This window comes from Nomascus leucogenys, chromosome 8 (assembly GCF_006542625.1).
Source record: "Nomascus leucogenys isolate Asia chromosome 8, Asia_NLE_v1, whole genome shotgun sequence".
Taxonomy (NCBI): Eukaryota; Metazoa; Chordata; class Mammalia; order Primates; family Hylobatidae; genus Nomascus; species Nomascus leucogenys.
The window spans coordinates 106,034,427-106,054,344 of NC_044388.1; the positions used below are offsets into that span (position 1 = coordinate 106,034,427).

General features: G+C 43.2%; 1 protein-coding gene across 18 annotated transcripts in view; it reads right to left on the reverse strand.

Moving 5' to 3' along the window:
* FNBP1 (formin binding protein 1) overlaps positions 1-19,918 on the reverse strand; it is a 160,819-nt gene that overhangs the window by 21,725 nt on the left and 119,176 nt on the right. For 6 of the 18 annotated variants that reach the window (XR_004031448.1, XM_030818016.1, XM_030818015.1 and 3 more), the window contains exons 8-13: positions 18,440-18,586; positions 16,517-16,714; positions 15,401-15,583; positions 10,620-10,703; positions 7,424-7,438; positions 197-306 (exon numbers count right to left, since the gene is read on the reverse strand). Coding sequence is in view for 17 of the 18 variants with exons in the window: in XM_030818016.1 (XP_030673876.1) it covers positions 197-306; positions 7,424-7,438; positions 10,620-10,703; positions 15,401-15,583; positions 16,517-16,714; positions 18,440-18,586 (737 nt within the window). In the remaining variant the exon portion in view is untranslated. The remainder of the gene's footprint in view (positions 1-196; positions 307-7,423; positions 7,439-10,619; positions 10,704-15,400; positions 15,584-16,516; positions 16,715-18,439; positions 18,587-19,918) is intronic. The other 12 variants (XM_030818021.1, XM_030818019.1, XM_030818018.1 and 9 more) reach the window with 6 other exon arrangements.

Here is a 19,918-nt window from a genome sequence, read left to right on the forward strand (position 1 = left end):
AGATGGGTGCCACTACACCAGGCTAGTTTTTATATTTTTAGTAGAGACGGGGTTTCACCATGTTGGCCAGGATGGTCTCAATCTCTTGACCTCAGGTGATCCACCCACCTCAGCCTCCCAAAGTGCTGGGATTACAGGTTGTGAGCCACTGCGCCCGGCCTTGAATTTCTTAATAAGTCATATTGATGCACTATACCTTTGATCCATCTCCTTTTGAATTTCTTTATTTAACTCATCGACTTTCTGCTGCAGCTTTTTCCTTCTTTGTTCAGGTGGGAGGTTGCTGAAATCCTCTGGTGTTGCACCCTGCAGACACAAATATAAATGAGAAACCAGAAAGCCCCAGGCTTTCCTTGAAAGAAGGCTAAAAGCAAAGCCTGCAGCCATGGGGGGTGCAGACATCTGCATGTGGCTTCATGAAATAGACTAAGCTCTTTCCCACTATACCCAGCCGAGATGCAAAAATCGATGCATGCAAACTGCCTAAGTCCCATAAACCATTCCCAGTTCCATGGATGCTGGCCAGAACACCCCGGAAAAAGCAGTGAGCAACGCTATAGGAAAGCAGAGTAAGAGATACTTCTGACTCTAGGGAGAATCCATGAAAAACACATTTTGAGACAGTCTTCTTCATTTTCCTACCGAGTGTTACCATCACTGTCAGTGGCAACACTGAAGTGTTAATGAAATTTATGTTTCCTTAATATAAACCCCATCAACCACTGTCCGCCTAGCTGCTGCCTTTTCCCTAGTGTTGAGTATTCCTGCCAGTCTCTTCACACAGGCTGAGGCCAAAAGTCTCCACCCCTGTAAAGTGACAGACGGGACACCACATTCCTCAGAGAATGTGGGTGAAAAAGAACATTAAAAAAAAAAATCTCTTCTCCTCACCCCATGCACGCCTCCCTCTGCTGCCTCTAAAAGTCCGGTTACTTTTTTTTTTCCTTGAGACGGAGTCTCACTCTGTTGCCCAGGCTGGAGTGCAGTGGTGCGATCTCAGCTCACTGCAACCTCTGCCACCCAGGTTCAAGCGATTCTCCTGCCTCGGCCTCCTGAGTAGCTAGGATTACAGGCACGTGCCACCACGCCCGGCTAATTTTCCACAGTCACTAACTCTTGACTTCAGGTGATCTGCCCACCTTGGCCTCCCAAAGTGCTGGGATTACAGGCCTGAGCCGCCACGCCCAGCCTAGCGACTTCTTTTAGGCACCTTTAGGAAGCCTCTCAGAGTTGAGAGAGAATGCCCTCCCTGACCTCCAAATCAGTTTTCCACAGTGTATGAAACTCATCTCCGCGGTTTTTAATGTCAGAAGAACTGTATTTTGATATCTTGATTCCCTTTTCAAAAGCAACTGCTCTCTGTACTCTGTGCATGAGCTTTAAGGAGAAAGTATCAACAGTTTCAGGCTTTGACATATGCTTACTTGTTAGAAAGCTGTGGCTACATTGTGGTGTCAAGTGCTTTACTTAAGTGAGGCTATGTTCATAAAGAGAGAGAAATTTCGTGCCGGGCGCGGTGGCTCATGCCTGTAATCCCAGCACTTTGGGAGGCCGAGGTGGGTGAATCATGAGGTCAGGAGTTTGGGACCAGCCTGGCCAACAAAGTGAAACTCCGTCTCTACTAAAAATATAAAAAATTAGCTGGGTGTGGTGGCGGGCGCCTGTAATCCCAGCTACTTGGGAGGCTGAGGCAGGAGAATCGCTTGAACCCGGGAAGCGGAGGTTGCAGTGAGCCGAGATCACGCCACTGTACTCCAGCCCGGGCGACACTGCGAGACTCCATCTCAAAAAAAAAAAAAAAAAAGGAGAGAGAAATTTCTTCAAATAACTAGGGATAAGCCAGAGCATTTAGAAAAGAGATTTTACTTTAAACCCTCAATTCTTTTGAAACAAGGGCAAGGCAGGCTTGGGGCAGGGTAGAAAGAAGAGACCCAGTTAATGTAATTCCAGAAGCAAGTTGCATTTGCCAAGCAGCTTACATGGGGGCTTGTGACTGGGTTCCTAGGCTGATTATGATAAAATGCCAGGGTGATGTGCTGGGAAGTGTGTGATTCAGCAAATAGTTGACCACAAAAGGCCACGCAAAGACCTTTCAGCTAATGTTCTCAAAGACACAATCATCAGACACACTGAGTGACTCTCTAATGTGTGTGTGTGTGTGTGTGTGTGTGTTAGAGATAAGAGTTGAGTGAAACCAGAATGGAAGTGACTATTCCTAATAGCAAACCAAAGAAGTTTAATTTGACTCTAAATCTAAGATGAAGCAAAACTAACCTTTAACACAAGAATAAAGACTTGTTTTCCATATACTATGGCGCTACAATATTTATTTGGAAACTGGATTATTGTGGATTATGGAGTTCACCACGTTGGTCAGGCTGGTCTCGAACTCCCGACCTCAGGCGATCTGCCCACCTCGGGCTCCCAAAGTCCTGGGATTACAGGAATGAGCCACCACACGCGGCCTCTTGCTACAGTCTTTTGTTAAAATATCAGAGCACTTTCGACCTCAGAAAACAGGATCTCTCTATCTGACCTCCACTCTGATTGTGGCCATATGATCCTCATTCAAGAGGCTTCATGAGGATCCTGCCCCATACCCTGAAGGAAGGAAGGCTGCACAGGGAGGCCAACAAGAATCTGCACAGACAGGCCCTGCTGGGTGTCCCTACCTGATCTATCAGGATGCGATCAGGCCCTTTCTGACCAATCTCATTTCCACATGGTTGTCCATGCTTCAATCATGTCTATCTGATGAAGTCTCATAAAAGGCCCAAGAGGACAGGGTTTTTGGGGAGATTCCTAGGGAGTGGCTGCCCCGGGAGGGCATGGACACTCTGTGCCCCCTCCCCCATACCTCGCCCTAAGCATCTCTTCATCTGTATCTTTTATAATATCCTTTGTAATAAACCAGTAAATGTGGTGGCCAGGTGCGGTGGCTTACGCCTGTAATCCCAGCACTTTGGGAGGCTGAGGCAGGCCAACATAGAGAAACCCTGTCTCGACTAAAGACACAAAAAATTAGCCGAGCGTGGTGGCAGGCGCCTGTAGTTCCAGCTACTCGGGAGGCTGAGGCAGGAGAATTGCTTGAACCTGGGAGGAAGAGGTTGTGGTGAGCCAAGATCACGCCATTATATTCCAGCCTGGGCGACGGGTGAGACTCTGTCTCAAAAAAAAAAAAAAGAAAAAAAAACCCAAAAACAAACTAGTAAAAATAAGTGTTTCCCTGAGTTCTGTGAGATGCTCCTGCAAATTAGTTGAACCCAAAGAGGGGGTCATGGGAACCCCAACTTGAAGCTAGCCCATCAGAAGTTCTGGAAGCCTGGACTTGCGACTGGTGGGAAGGAGGGGCGGTCCTGCGGGACTGAGCCCTTAACCCTCAGGATCAGCCACTATCTCCAGGTAGATAGCATCAGAATGGAATTGAATTAAAGGACACCCAGCTGGTGTCTGCTGCTTGATATATAGGGGAAACCTCCACATATTTGGTCACAGAAATCTTCTGTGTTGATTGTCATAGTGGAACAGCAGAGGAAAAACGGTTTGAATTTTATCAAACGAGCATGTTTTCCAGAACTGAGAATTTTTTAAAAGCTGGAATACAACAAAACACAATGTTAAGATACACTGCTTCAGAAATCAGGAAATCTAGGCCAGGCGTGGTAGCTCATGCCTGTAATCTTGGCACTTTGGGAGGCCGAGGCAGGTGGATCACCTGAGTTCGGGAGTTTGAGACCAGCCTGGCCAACATGGAAAAACCCCGTCTCTACTAAAAATACAAAATTAGCCAGGCATGGTGGCGCCCATCTGTAATCCCAGCTACTCGGGAGGCTGAGGCAGGAAAATCGCTTGAACCCGGGAGGTGGAGGTTGTGGTGAGCCGAGATTGCGCCACTGCGCACTCCAGCCTGGGCAACATGAGCGAAACTCCATCTCAAAAAAAACAACAACAAAAAAAAGTCACGAAATCTGGCAAGTGGTCAACGTTCACCTCATTAATATGTGCTGAGCCTTGCTATGTGCTGTGAGTGTTCCATGGCCGCGCTTTCCAACACAGAAGCCACGTGTGGCTGTGAAGCATCTGAAATGTGGCTGGTGAAATTGTGGAACGGAATTTTTAAAAATTTATTTAATTTTAATTAATTAAAACTCAATAGCGGCTGGGTGTGGTGGCTCACACCTGTAATCCCAGCACTTTGGGAGGCCAAGGTGGGCGGATCACCTGAGGTCAGGAGTTCAAGACCAGCCTGGCCAACATGGTGAAACCCCGTCGCTACAAAAATACAAAAATTAGCCAGGCATGATGGCACATGCCTGTAATCCCAGCTACTCGGGAGGCTGAATCAGGAGAAACGCTTCAACCCGGGAGGCGGAGGATGCAGTGAGCCAGGATCATGCCACTGCACTCCATCCTCGGTGACAGAGCGAGACTCCATCTCAAAACAAAAACAAAAACAGGCGGCGCGGTGGCTCACGCTTGTAATCCAGCACTTGGGAGGCGAGGGGGGATCACGAGTCAGGAGATCGAGACACGTGAACCTCTCTACTAAAAATACAAAAATAGCCGGGTGGGGGGCCTGTAGTCCAGCTACTCGGAGAGGCTGAGCAGGAGAATGGCGTGAACCGGGAGGGAGCTGCAGGAGCGAGATGCGCACTGCATCCAGCTGGGCACAGAGCGAGACTCCGTCTCAAAAAAAAAAAAAAAAAAACTCAATAGCCACATGTGGTAAGTGGCTACCACATTGGACAACAGCTTTAGCCTCTGTGCAGGTGTATAAACAGGTGCAAAGAAATCTATCAGTAAAACACACTGTACTGATGACTTATAAATAGATAAGAAAACAACAAAGACAGGCCATAACAGGAGGAGTTGGTATGGGAAGAGAGGGTCATGTACATGTACCTATGTTTTAAGTGGCTGGAGTTCTGTAAGAGAACCTTGTTCTATGTACTAATGAAATCAAACCTGGCCGGGCCTGGTGGCTCACGCATGTAATCCCAGCACTGTGGGAGGCTGAGGTGGGCGGATCACCTGAGGTCAGGAGCTCGAGATCAGCCTGGCCAGCATGGTGAAACCCCATCTCTACTAAAAATACAAAAATTAGCCGGGTGTGATGGCACGCCCCTATAATCCCAGCTACTTGAGAGGCTGAGGCATGAGAATCGGTTGAACCCAGGAGGTGGAGGTTGCAGGGAGCTGAGATCGCGCCACTGCACTCCAGCCTGGGGGACAGAGCAAGACTCTGTCTCCTGAAAGAAAAAAAATCAAACCCTTGCTTGTTGACAACTTCCCCCCACCCCAAAAGAGCACAAGCTCCGTGTAATACTACCTCTTCAGATTTTGGGGTTTTTGTTTTGTTTTGCTTTATAGTTTTTTTTTGAGACAGGGTTTCATTCTATCACCCAAGGCTGGAGCAGCCTCGACCTCCTGGGCTCAATCAATCCTCCTGCCTCAGCCTCCAGTATGGCTGGGACCACAGGCACAGACCACCATGCCCCGCTAATTTTTGTATTTTTTTTTAGAGTCAGGTTTCACCATGCTGCTCAGGCTGCTCTAGAACTCTTGGGCGCAAGTGATCCGCCTGCCCCACCTCCCAAAATGCAGAGATTACAGGTGTGAGCCACCACACCTGGTCCCACATCTTTTTTCTTTTGTCTTTTTTTTTTTGAGACATGGTCTCACTCTGTCACCCAGGCTGGAGTGCAGTGGCGCAATGATAGCTCACTGCAACCTTGAACTCCTGGGCTCAGGCAATCTTCCTGCCTCAACCTTCCAAAGCACTGGGATTCCAGGCATGAACCACTGTGCCCAGCCAGCACTTCACTTCTTTGCTGCCTTCAGAGTAATGGTGTAAAGCAACAATTCAATACCAAGTTGGTAAAATAATTTGTATTTCAAACAGAAAGACTGCCTAAAAATATTTTTTTGCTCCTAGCACCCAGAAAAACAATGAATAAAGGGAAATAAGGAAACCCTGGCAGCTGAGAAGGCCTCCTAGTCAATAGATCCAGTTTCTCCCAAGTTCATACTGCGGATGAACTTGTAGTTCATTTACATATCTAGATCTCTTTCCTTCACGTAGAGACCTTAATCAAAGACTCTTCTCAGGATTTTATTTCACAGCCTAAGAAATGTTTAATTTAATAAAATACTCTTTAAGGTTGGGTCCATTACCAAATACTGAGTCATGTTGAAAAAATTATGTATATACATACATGTGTATACATACACACGTCTATATATATATACCACCATAAAATACTATCCTGGGTTATCAATAGTGTGCTTATAGTACTGATCTTACTCCTAGTTGAACTGTCACAGTTGGTCACTGTCCATTATTTTAGGATATTCTTAGCTGTGGAGCTTGAGAAGACTATGAAACTATTATACATATTTGAAGTATAGTTATAGGTTATGTTAGTTACTTTTAATAAATTTAATGATTAGTTTGACTGTTGACTAGGCATATACAATTAAGTAGAAACGACAAAAAACACTGAGTGAATAATTCTAAAAAAGCTTAGGAGGCTCTTTTCACTATCCATGAAATCATCTTGTGGCCTCTTGAATCAGCTATGCACAAGGCACCAACATATCTACGTCACGCCATAAAGATTCCACAGTCTTCCATTCCCACAGTGGCCTCAAACCTGGGTAGCAGCTGCTGGCTGGGATCATTCCTGCACAGCTCCTCCAGGCCCCCAGATTTTTTCACCTACTTCTATGGTTCTCAAATAGGAACATTTTTCAACTATTAAATTTACTTTTATTCAAAATGATCCAACAGACACCCCCCCAAGATTTAATATTTACGTTCATATATATATATATTTGGAGACGGAGTCTTGCTCTGTCACCCAAGCTGGAGTCCAATGGTACAATCTCGGCTCACTGCACCCTTCACCTCCCAGGTTCAAGCAGTTCTCTGCCTCGGCCTCCCGCGTAGCTGGGACTACAGGCGCACGCTGCCACGCCCGGCTAATTTTTTGTTTTTTCATAGAGACGGGGTTTCACCGTGTTGCCCGGGCTGGTCTCGAACTCCTGAGCTCAGGTAATCCACCCGCCTTGGCCTCCCAAAGTGCTAGGATTACAGGCGTGAGCCACTGCGCCCGGCCTTTACGTTCATATTTATATAGGCACTTTATTAACATTTGTCCTCCTCTTAAGGCCCCAGTAATAACACCAAGTCGTGAGTTAAATGTTAATTTTCTTAGCAACTTGAAAAGATTAAGATCACCTCTATTAGATTCTGGACCTTTGTATCCAAGAAGTCTAATAAGGAAACACCAACAAAAGCACACGTAAGAGAAACACAAACCAAGTTAACTTTGAAGGTATGTTGTGCATGGCATAGCATTCGTAAAAGACACGCCAGAAAACCTGATTAGACTCAGGACATGCATGGAACAATTGTGCTTACCAGCTTGAGAGAAAGCTTCATGTAAAAATTGGAGAGGTATGGGAAAAATAGAGAGAAAGAGAGAGAGAAAGAGAAAAAAAAAACAACAACACATCAGAAGAAGAGGAACTTGGTCAGTTCCGCCATATTAAAATAACACACACGTCTACCCGCTGATTTATAAAAATGACTCGTAGCAGATCTGTGCAAAAGTTCACAAGAAGGGCTGCTTCCTAATAAAATTTTTCTTAGGCTCCACATTGCTAGAGCCAAAGATCAGATAGAAAAGGAGGGTTTCTGTTACAGGCCTGTATTGGCCACCTCAGCCTAGATGTAAATTAAAGTAAGCTTATAGTCAGTGACACATAATGACTATCAAAGAAAAAATACAGGGCCGGGTGCGGTGGCTTACGCCTGTAATCCCAGCACTTTGGGAGGCCGAGGCAGGTGGATCACCTAAGGTCAGGAGTTTGAGACCAGCCTGGCCAACATGGAGAAACCCTGTCTCTACCAAAAATACAATAGTAGCCGGGCGTGGTGGTTCACACCTGTAATCCCAGCTATCCAGGAGGCTGAGGCAGGAGAATCGCTTGAACCCGGCAGGCGGAGGTTGCAGTGAGCTGAAGTCACGCATTGCACTCCAGCCTGGGCAGCAAGAGCGAAACTCCCTCTCAAAAAAAAAAAAAAGAAAAGAAAAAATATAATCACACAACCTTTTGTTCTCCAAATTTCCCATGGAAAGTTTTACACAGACTAAAACAAGTCTGAACACCAATTACTTCCATGACAGGAAAGTAATATTTTAATCTTAAGGAGCTTTAATAAATATAAACATTGACATGAAGGGAAAGTCTGAAATTGGTGAATTGGTAACAAACGCCTGACTAGCGTTGCTCTAAGAAACTACCTGCAGGACCCAGAATGCCTCTCGCAGCCAGGCTAGAGGACAACATTCTCTCCCACTTGAGAAGTGTGTGCCACCCCTTGCTCCATGGAGGGTGTCTGCTGAGGCTTTCTGTGAAACTCTGAGCCCTGTCCATAGGGGTTAGGTATTTGGAGAATTATCCACTGTGACTGCTCTTTTTTGAGACAGTGTCTTGCACTATCGCCCAGGCTGGAGTGCAGTGGCGCAATCTCAGCTCACTGCCACCTCTGACCCCCAGGTTCAAGCATCTTCCTGCTTCAGCCTCCTGAGTAGCTGGGATTACAGGTGCCCGCCACCACGCCCAGCTAATTTTTTGTATTTTTAGTAGAGATGGGGTTTTGCCTTGTTGGTCAGGCTGGGCTCAAACTCCTGACCTTGTGATCCGCCTGCCTCCCAAAGTGCTGGGATTATAGGCGTGAGCTACCATGCCCGGCTGTGACTGCTCTTTTTAAAGTATTTATTTACTTATCAATTTGCTGATTTTTGGTTTTGTTTTTGGAGACAGGGCAGGTTGTACAGTGGCACAATCCCAGCTAACTGAAGCCTCAACCTCTAGAGCTCAAGTGATCCTCGCACCTCAGCCTCCTTAGTAGCTGGGACTACAGGTACGTGCCACCATGTCCGGCTAAGTTCTGTATTTTTTGGTAGAGATGGGGGTTTCACCACGTTGCCCAGGTTGATATCGAACTCCTGAGCTCAAATGATCCACCCACCCCAGCCTTCCAAAGTGCTGGGATCACAGGTGTGAGCCACCACACGCAGCCTAAAAAACTAATTCTTAATTTAAGATTGATTCAAAGTTGACACTTCTTTGTAAATAAAAAATAACCTTTTAAATAAATTGTCCCTATATAGAAACATGAAATTTTAAAGGAAAGAAACAAAGACAAACTTTTGCAGAGGGAAAATGGCACATACAGTCACATTCCTGACTGTCTGACATGGGCAGTCTACAGTGATTCCAGCCCGCCTGTGAACTTGAGCACAGATCTACTTATCACAACTGGAATTCATCGTACGCACAGACAAGACTTATGGTGCACAGCAGAAAACTCCAAGTATCTTTTCTACAAGGCACACTATCATATACAGATATTTTCTCACACATTATTGTCTAAACATTGCTAATTCAAAGAACTAACATTTCAACTAGATTACACTATTTGCTCTCTACTCGGCTACTTTACGCAAAGTTATATATTCTTTCTTAAGCATTCCATAGACAGAGTTCTCACCTCAAAATATTGTATAGGAAGGTTATAACACTTCATAGTAAAAACGAGTCATTAGGATTGAACAGAAATCCCCAGTGAATAGGAAATGCCAAATTCTCAGACAAATTCGATTTTATTTGTGACGGATGATCTATTAATACAAGAAGTGCCATCACAGTGCGTGGAATTTCTTTTTAATCATTATATACTGGTTTTCAGTCTGAAGTTGTAAGCCAGCCAATTAGAATTTCTCTTAAAATTAGAAAGCGAACTCATTGGCGAAAATAATAATTTTGAAGATTTCATTAAGTGCATTGCTAGACACCTGAAGAATTAAAAAGCTGTCAGTTTCAGGCGACAGTTAAAGAGCCGTGGGAGCCACAAGCGTCAATAACACATGGGGAACACAGCCCGGGCGGGTCCATGTGTTATTGGACAGTCACAGTACTAACCTCAAGTACAAAGAAAGGGGACAGTGAAAATAAATATATAGATATATAGAGAGAAGCAAAATCATTTTACTGTGCTAGGAAATCGCTCACGCTTCCTTGATTTGTTTGTTTGTTCTCCAAGCTTTAGGGCACAACTCCCTTATGGATCCATTTTTTACAAACACGGATATGGGTGACTGAGCTACACTGCCGTCTGTAAGGGCGTCACTCTCCCGTGACCATGCACTGCAGCTGTGTTTTATGCGTGAAATTCTGCGGTAAAGTCATACCCAATGACATCTCAGACGGCAGTCACAGTCCCTTTAAAGATTTTACCAGAACTAGAATGAAAAGAGAAAAACAAACAAAAAAAAACAAAAAAACAAGCTCAGCTCACCACTGTTATTAGAAAGTTTGCTTCCTTTATTCATGCAAGCTTTTCGGATAAAGTTCCATATGGTTGAATTTATACCATTAGGCTTTTCTTTTTTTTTTTTTTTTTCCTGGTGTCCAGTTCTCTCAATTAAGAATTTCATTTCGTAGTGTGGAAGCGAAACAAGTGCCTCTGGGTCCCCAGTCTTGGTGCTGTGAATGGGGTTAGTGGCTGTGCCATGACTGTATGACCTGGCCATCACAGGTGAACTTACAACATAGTCCCTAGCCTCAAAGGCATACGTGGGTTTCCCTATTGTCCTCTTCATGAGTTCTTTGTGAAAACAGAAAGACTGAGTCTGCCAATAACCAGCAAGAGAACAAGATAAAATAAATAAAATTAACCATAAGACTTTAACATATGACAAACAACTGGTAAGGATTTTCAAAATCTTTTGGTCAACTTTGATGGTATTTTTCCATACAATGAACTCTAAAATATGAAAAACGTACGTCCATATTTTAGATATAGAAGTCTCTTGCACAGGCCAGAAAATGAAACCTTAATTTAAGCAATAAAATTCCCCTTTGTAGACTGCAAATGGAGAACATGCTATCTAGTTTCATTTTTCTTCAACTTATGTAAAAATGAAATAATGGTTAATGCTGTGGCGGCATCTTTAAACATATTCAGTGAAACAAAATTTCCTTACAAATGTCAACAGCTTACAACAAATAACATTTTATCCTGTTTAATTATTTAGAAACAAAATCAGTTATGCTGAGGTATGTTTGCATGGGATTTATATACTCTGATAATAGAAACAAATAATTGACATCTGAATCTGAAAGCTGCAAAACATGATAAATTAAAAGACATAATAAAATCACAGATTTGTTATTCTCTCAGGAACTTTTTCTAGTTAAATTATCGTTGGCATAATAGTGTTAAGTTACAAAGTAGAATAAATGAGAAGGTAGGAAGGGCTGTACCATTTTGGTCACGGAAGCTGTCAGCCATGCCATGGATGTCCCATGCAAGATCCATGTTGAGACTGCTTAAAAATGAAATCTATTTCTCCAAACTTTAGATTTGTTTTTTGAGCTTGTGCTTCCTCTTTTTTTGCGCTGCTATGTCCTAGAGGAAGGAACATTAATTCTGACCCTAAGAACAGATTGACCAAAAGTGAGGGAAGCAAAACTATTTCTCTATTTCTTTATGATTGCTTCTAGTGGGTATATGTATGTGGTTTAACCTCAGGAAAATAAACTCATCATTTGGGAAATTTTTTTTAACAAAGATTTGCTGAGCACACGTTTGAGGAGTAAGAAATAAAATTCGTATTGCTGATTATGGTAAAACAGAGATTTTCCTTTAAATCATCAAAAGAACCAGTTTCCCATTCCCATTTCACTGTTTTAAGTGTTAATTTTGTTTTGTTTTGTTTTGTTTTTTAGACGGAGTCTCACTCTGTCACCCAGGCTGGAGTGCAGTGGCACCATCTTGGCTCACTGCAACCTCCACCTCCTGGGTTCAAGCGATTCTCCTGCCTCAGCCTCCTAAGTAGCTGGGATTACAGGTAGGCACCACCATGCCCAGCTAATTTTTGTATTTTTAGTAGAGACGGGGTTTCACCGTGTTGGTCAGGTTGGTCTCAAACTCCTGACCTCGTGATCCACCCACCTCAGCCTCCCAAAGTGCTGGGATTACAGGTGTGAGCCACAGCGCCCAGCTTATCTTTTTCTAACTATCCTTTTCTTACATTTATTGATTACTGAATTCTTTGGTCTTTTTCTAAATAGTTAAGAGAATATCATGAACCACAGATTCACAAACCATTTTTGGCCAACAGACTATGTAATGTTAAGAGAAAACTGGAATAGACACATAAACAAATGGTAAACAATCATGAATATTCATCATGAGAGTCCAAAAAAATACAGAGATAATATATAAATATAACACATGAGTATTTGGTAAAGTGGCAGAGATGGGTTAACTGACAGTTCACATGAAACTTTCAGTCTAGCAAAAACACCCTTGTCTTGGAAATTCTTAGATTAACAATGAGTGGAGTTCTAAACGCCAGCATCGTTGAGCCAAGAAGCTGCAGGTTACTCAAGTCCTACTTATACATCTCAGCTCAATCCATCATCCACTTTTGAAGCTGTATTCTGCCTTCCAACAACGGCTTTTTTCTCATCTTTAGGAAATTACATTTCTAATTCTTAATCTGATACGATAGATAGCATTAAAGCAAGATAATTCAAGATAATTCTACCAACTATAAATTTGAGATTCTCATATTAAAGGAACTCTGCATATAAGGAAATATTGTTTTGTCCCCTATTTTTAAAAAGCATTGATAATAACCTTGTTATCAATTATGTATTTACATTCTTTACTTTTTTTTTTTTTTTTTGGAGAAAGGGTCTCACTCTGTTGCCCTGGCTGGAGTGCAGTGGTATATCTCAGCTTACTGCAACCTCTGCCTCCTAGGCTCCAGCAATCCTCCCATCTCAGCCTCCACTAGGACTACAGGCACATGCCACCATGCCTGGCTATTTTTTCATGTTTTTTTTTTTCTTTTTTTTTTTTTTTTTTTTTTTTTTTGAGACAGAGTCTTGCTCTGTCATCCAGGCTGGAGTGCAATGGCGCGATCTTGGCTCACTGCAACCTCTGCTTCCTAGGTTCAAGCGATTCTCCTGCCTCAGTCACCCGAGTAGCTGGGATTACAGGCACCCGCCTGTAATTAGCCGGACATTAACCATGTCCAGCTAATTTCTGTATTTTTAGTAGAGACGGGGTTTCACCATGTTGGTCAGGCTGGTCTCAAACTACTGACCTCAGGTGATCCGCCCGCCTCGGCCTCCCAAAGTGCTGGGATTACGGGCATGAGCCTCTGTGCCAGGCCTCTTTTTTACACAGAGTTGTTTTTGTGGAAATATGATTGTCAGGTTAACAATGACTACTGTTATTCTTTTACTGGTAACCAGCGGTTGATTCCAAGTCTAAGAAGGACATCTCTCCTCTAGTTAATCAGTTGTAGTTTAGAATCTTTTCCCATGCCAATGTGTCAGTTGACACTCAAGAAAGGGTGGCATCCACCTCTGGCTTTGGGGCACTACCAGGTACTATTTGGAAAGAAGTAACCCAACTGTCAGTTGACTGGAGAGTCCAAGAGAAGGGAAAAGTAAAACTTATGTTTGTACAAGAAAGCATTCCACTACAACTGTATTGCAACTCCCACAGGGTAGGATTTAAAAAAAAAAAAAAAGGAGCAAACCTTACTGGATATGTTAACGCTGCTGGGATTACAGGCGTGGGCCACTGGGCCCGGTCTAAAGATCTGTTTACTCATTATATTCATTATAAAAGATATTTCGGGAAGACTGAGACTAGACTGGCCATTGAGAATGATCTGGGAATCTACACATTGCTTTATGCCAATCTTTCTCTATAAACGAAACTGGTATCTACATCGGATGGCTGCATCAATTCCATTATCTCTGTGATGTAAGCACATCAATCTTAATGAGGACAGCAGACTTCAATCTTAATAACATCCACTTACGAGTCAATACAGTAGTTTCTCCCTGAATGTGGATGTCACAGAATCTCTGACTCTGTAATCAGACTCCCCTGATCTAAATCCCGGCTCTGTATATTCCCACCTTCAGCTTTTTATGCCTCAATTTCCTTACAGTAAAATAAGTTAATATGAGTGCTACCTGGGCTTCATAGGGTGGCTGGAAAAAAGTCAATAAGCACACAGAACAGAGTTTTGCACACAATAAGCGCTCAGTAAGTGTCAGCTGCTTTTATTGTTTCATCCTTTAAAGAGAAATTCTGCATCAGGCCTCTTCCAATCAACAGATATTTTATCAACATCATATAATCTCACTAAAATAGCGAATGAAACCACTATGACTTATGACTCTTCTCCTTTCAACCCTGAGGGGTAGCTCAGGTAAGTATCTTCATTACACTCACATTGCTTCAGTAAGTTATTAAGGCAATATTTTCTGACTTACACAGTCACTTCCAATTCCTCATCTCATGGGTTGCTAGTTTTATGTTTTTATTATTTATTTACTTATTTTTTTTTTAGAGATGGGGTTTGACTGTGTTGTCCTGGCTGGTCTTGAACTCGTGAGCTCAAGCAATCTTCTTGCCTCGGCCTTCCAAAATGCCAGGATTACAGGCATGAGACACTGTGCTTGTCCTATTTATTTTTATATATTTTTTAAGAGATGGGGGTCTCACTATGTTGTCCAAGCTGGTTTTGAACTCCTGAGCTCAAGCAATCCTCCTGCCTTGGCATCCCAAAGTGCTAGGATTACAGGTGTGAGCCATCACGCCCAGCCTCAGGTCGCTAGTTTTAGAAATGAAATTTAAGTTTCTTTTTTTGGTAAAATTAAGGTAAAAAATTCATGATTTGGATGCTTTAAAGAGGAAGAGGGGTAAAGTCCTTCCAAAATGTACTAGAAACAAAAAGAAAAAGGCCGGGCGCAGTGGCTCACACCTGTAATCCCAGCACGTTGTAAGGCTGAGGCGGGTGGATCACAAGGCCAAGAGATCGAGACCATCCTGGCCAACATGGTGAAATACTGTCTCTACTAAAAATACAAAAATTAGCTGGGTGTGGTGGCGTATGCCTGTAATCCCAGCTAATCGGGAGGCTGAGGCAGGAGAATCGTTTAAACCCGGGAGGTGGAGGTTGCAGTGAGCCGAGATCGCTCCACTGCACTCCAACCTGGTGACAGAGCGAGACTCAGTCAGAAAAAGAAAGAAAGAAAAAAAAAAGAAACAAACAGAACTCTGGGCTGCCTGGTTTTCTCCTTTCTTCCAACCACCCTGCTTCCTTCTTTCTTTCCTCCTCTTTCTGGCTTTTCTTTCTAGCTGTAATGGTTTTTTTTTCTTTTTTTTTTTTTTTAACTTTTTTATATGTTATGGGAAAACACAATGGATTCATTCACAAACAAAATTAGTTATGCAGAACCAAACATGCAACAAAAGCACGCCAGAGAGACAGGATTCCGGAGCAGAACTTACCCCACGCTTTAGGCTCCTGAAGCAGTGGATTTTGGGTTTGGAGGTCATGAACTCGTTGAAGCGGTGGGAGAGGGGTTCCTTTTGCTGCTTGGGAGACTGGGGGCCGTTGGGAACAGCAGAGGGTGAGGCAGAGGCAGGAGGGGGAGGGGGAGGCTGATGGGGGGATGTTAAAAGGGACATAAGCTACATGTAAGAGATGGAGCCGTGACAGAGTAAAAATCAGAAACAAGAAGACACAAAACAAAAATAAGCATCAAATAATATTTGAAATCCAACGCAAGTAAAACACGAACAATTAAATTTTAGGCCATGGTCCAAAAGAAAACATGTAGGAGGTGGTTAAATGAAGAATATGATGAGAGTTGGGAGGTTTAGTAAGTAATGCGACAGAAGAGCAAGAAATATCTGACAAGAAGCTCGTGCAGACTTTCCCATGCAAACTATAGCTCTAGTTAGTTATTCTAAACCAGCTTAAGCCAGAGGGTAAATATTTCTACATCACCTAAACTAACGTAGCTTGATGGGAGAAAATGAAAGACCTTCATTGCTAAGGTTGTGGAAACAGCAGTCTGTTTAAATTAATAAATGGTAAGTCATTCTAAAGTTAAAGCAGTAATGCTGCCTTGACCATATTCTACGTCCCCAGGTTAATGCTGTCATGCACCTATGTATCGCACTATGAAAAGAAAATGAAAAATGTTCATGGATACACATGTTAACATGAGTTCAAAACCAAGTTATTAACATGGTAACAATTTCCAGTAGATGTGCGGATAAAGTGTTACAGGAATTTCCCACTACATCCTCTCTCCCAGCCAAGGTAACCAGCAGTCTAGGAGAGGAAGGAGGAAAAGGCATGATGCGAAATGGTGGAGAGGTCAGTACTCTGTTAGTGTGGGAGTCACGGTACGAGGATAATGCATCTGAAATAAGACACAGGGCCATGGCAAAGATACCACCACCAAAAAGAAATACTGTCTCAACATAAAGTAGCACACTAGCTTTTTCTTCTGCATTCTGAAACTACAGGTTTAAGATCTTAGTTTTTCTAAGACTAAAAGATCAAGTCAAAATCTCCACACCTTAGAAAACTCATTTCACGCCAACCATCAGTACCTTATTTTTTTTGATGAACGGCCATAACTTTCCTTTGGATTTGCCACCAAATTTGAGATCTGGTTTGCCTTCTCCTCTGGAATTTGAAAGGCTGTTATCTGACACAGTGCGCTTCATTGGCTGAGTGTAATCCTCAAATTCAATGTCTCCAGGAGGCTCAAACCCTGATTTATAAGCTTCTATTACCAGCTGTGAATCCTGAAATTATACCCATAAGCATATAAATACATTCAGAAGCATGCAAACACTTTTTAAACAATGAATTATGATGACCTCATACAGATGATAACTAATGAAATTGTACCGATTGATAATAACTTTTTTCCTAGTAGCTTTTTTGTTTGTTTTTGAGACAGAGTCTCACTCTGTCACCCAGGCTGGAGTGCAGTGGCGTGATCTCGGCTCACTGCAACCTCCACCTCCCAGGTTTAAGCGATTCTCCTGCCTCAGCCTCCCGAGTAGCTGGGATTACAGGCGTGTGCCATCACGCCCAGCTAATTTTTGTATTTTTAGTATAGATAGGGTTTCGCCATGTTGGCCAGGCTGGTCTCAATTTCTTGACCTCAGGTGATACGCCCGTCTTGGCTTCCCAAAGTGCTGGGACTACAGGCGTGAGTTACCACAGCTGGCCAGCTTTTTTCATTTTCTCAGAGGCCATCATTTGAGCTTTTTCATTTGAGCTTTTAGAATTTAGAACTATTGTTTTCTGATTTTTTTGTTGGTTTTTGAGACAGAGTCTCACTCTGTCACTCAGGCTGGAGTGTAGTGACGTGATCTTGGCTCACTGCAACCCCTGCCTCCTGAGTTCCAGCAATTATCGTGCCTCAGCCTCCCGAGTAGCTGGGACTACAGGGGCATACCACCATGCCCAGCTTATTTTTGTATTTTTAGTAGAGATGGGGTTTTGCCATGTTGGCCAGGCTGGTCTTGAACTCCTGGCATCAAGTGATCCACCCGCCCCGGTCTCCCAAAGTGCTGGGATTACAAATGTGAGCCACCGTGCCCAGCCAGCAGCATAACTTTTATGTTAAATATTTGTGTCTTCAAATTAACAGTAAAAGCCTATGCTGGTGTTCTAGTTTATATTTTTTAGAGAGAAATAGGTCTCTAGGAATTCAAATGGATAACACTGCCCTAAAGCAGTAATCTCAACCAGAGAAACTTTTGCCCTCCCAGAGGACATGTGGCAACGTGTGGAGACATTTTTGATTGTCACAAGTCGGGAAGTGCTACTGGCCTCTGCTGAGTAGAGGCCAGGGATGCTGCTAAACATTCTGAAATGCCCCCAACAAGAAAAATGATCTGGCCTAAGATGTCAAAAGTGCCTGAAGAAACCCTGTTTTGGCCGGATGCAGTGGTTCACACCTGTAATCCCAACACTTTGGGAGGCTGAGGCGGGCAGATCACCTGAGGTCAGGAGTTCGAGACCAGCCTGGCCAATATGGTGAAACACCGTCTCTGCTAAAAATACAAAAACTGGCCAGGCGTGGTGGCGGGCGCCTGTAGTCCCAGCTACTCAGGAGGCTGAGACAGAAGAATCGCTTGAACCCGGGAGGTGGAGGTTGCAGTGAGCCAAGATCATGCCACTGCACTCCAGCCTGGGCAACAGAGTGAGATTCCATCTCAAAAAGAAAAAAAAAAAGAAAAAGAGAAAGGGAAAGAAACCCTGCCTTAGAGGAAACAAAGCCTTTACCTTTTTCTAGGAAATACTTCAATTCAATTCTGTCATGTCTCGGACAATTTACCACTTAAATGTTTTCCAAAAAAGGAGTTATACAGCTAAATCCAAGACACAGAGCATGTGTGACCACCAAAAGCAACTATCCACCATGAGATGATGACATGAGGTCATATGGAAAGGGGGTGGGGAGAAATAATGGGTCTGCAAATAGTTATCAATGAAGCCCAAATGGCAATACTTACATTTTTCTGATCAATTGATTCGGCTGCTTTTACTATTCCATCCAGGCACTTCCCAATGATTGGGATCACCTGCCGATCAACCTCCGCATATGTCTTCATGGACTCTCCAATTCTCACAATCCTCCTTTCCTCCATCTCTTGTATTTTCTGCAACATTAGATTTTGTATAAAGTAAGTTTGATCCATTATTATTAAATCAAGTTGTTTTTTTGGCAGCATTGTTACCTCTAACAAGTTCTCTATGAGGAAAAAATGGGTTAGAGTTAGAGCGGCCGTAAGTATATGGAGCCTCCATATTACCCAGCTGTACACTTATTTTATAAATTGATAGACATGTTAGGCTGCCCAAATATATGCTTTGCACAATTCCATTCTAATTTGAGTAAGAATGCCAAACTCAATAGTTGTTTTTTTTTTCTTTTTGTGTTTTTGAGATGGAGTTTTGCTCTTGTCACCCAGGCTGGAGTGCAGTGGCGTGATCTCGGCTCACTGTAACCTCTGCCTCCAGGTTCAAGCGATTTTCCTGCCTCAGCCTCCCAAGTAGCTGGGATTACAGGCCCCCTGCCACCACGCTTGGCTAATTTTTTGTATTTTTAGTACAGATGGGGTTTCGCCATGTTGGCCAGGCTGGTCTCCAACTCCTTACCTCACGTGATCCACCTGCCTAGGCCTCCAAAGTGCTGGGATTACAGGCTTGAGCCACCACACCTGGCCAATAGTTTTATTACTAACACCACTTGTAATCTACCTCAAACATTTTCTCCATCTTTAATCTACCACTTTACCTTTTACCAAAAGCACGGTATTTAATTAACTATCTCAACCTAATACAGGCTAGTGTATTTTTCCAACTATAATTTAGAAGGACTTGTTTGCTGTGTGTGTAGACACCAAGAAGCAAATATATTATTTATTTTTTCTATAACTGGATTCAAAGTTGCAAAAGATCTGTAAAATGGAAGAACATATGTCTATCTCTTCTCATACCATTTTTGACAATCTAACATGAGCAAAAGAAAACAATCCAAAAGAAAGAACTGTCATTTGTTTAAATCCTACAACTCTATGAATGCTGCTTTGACTTCCATAGTTAAGTTGGTATTTTTATAACCACAATCATCCCTTTAGCAAAGAGAGCATTAATCACAGAATCATAGTTTAAGAATGACAAATAGGTGCAGTGGCTCACACCTGTAATCCCAGCACTTTGGGAGGCCAAGGCGGGCGGATCACCTGAGGTCAGGAGTTCACGACCAGCCTGGCCAACATGGTGAAACCCCGTCTCTACTAAAAATACAAAAACAGTAGCCAGGTATGGTGGCGGGTGCCTCTAATCCCAGCTACTCAGGAGGCTGAGGCAGGAGAATCGCTGGAACCCAGGAGGAGAAGGTTGCAGTGAGCTGAGATCATGCCACTGCATTCCAGCCTGGGCAACAGAGCAAGCTCTGTCTCAAAAAAAAAAAAAAGAAAAAAAGAAAA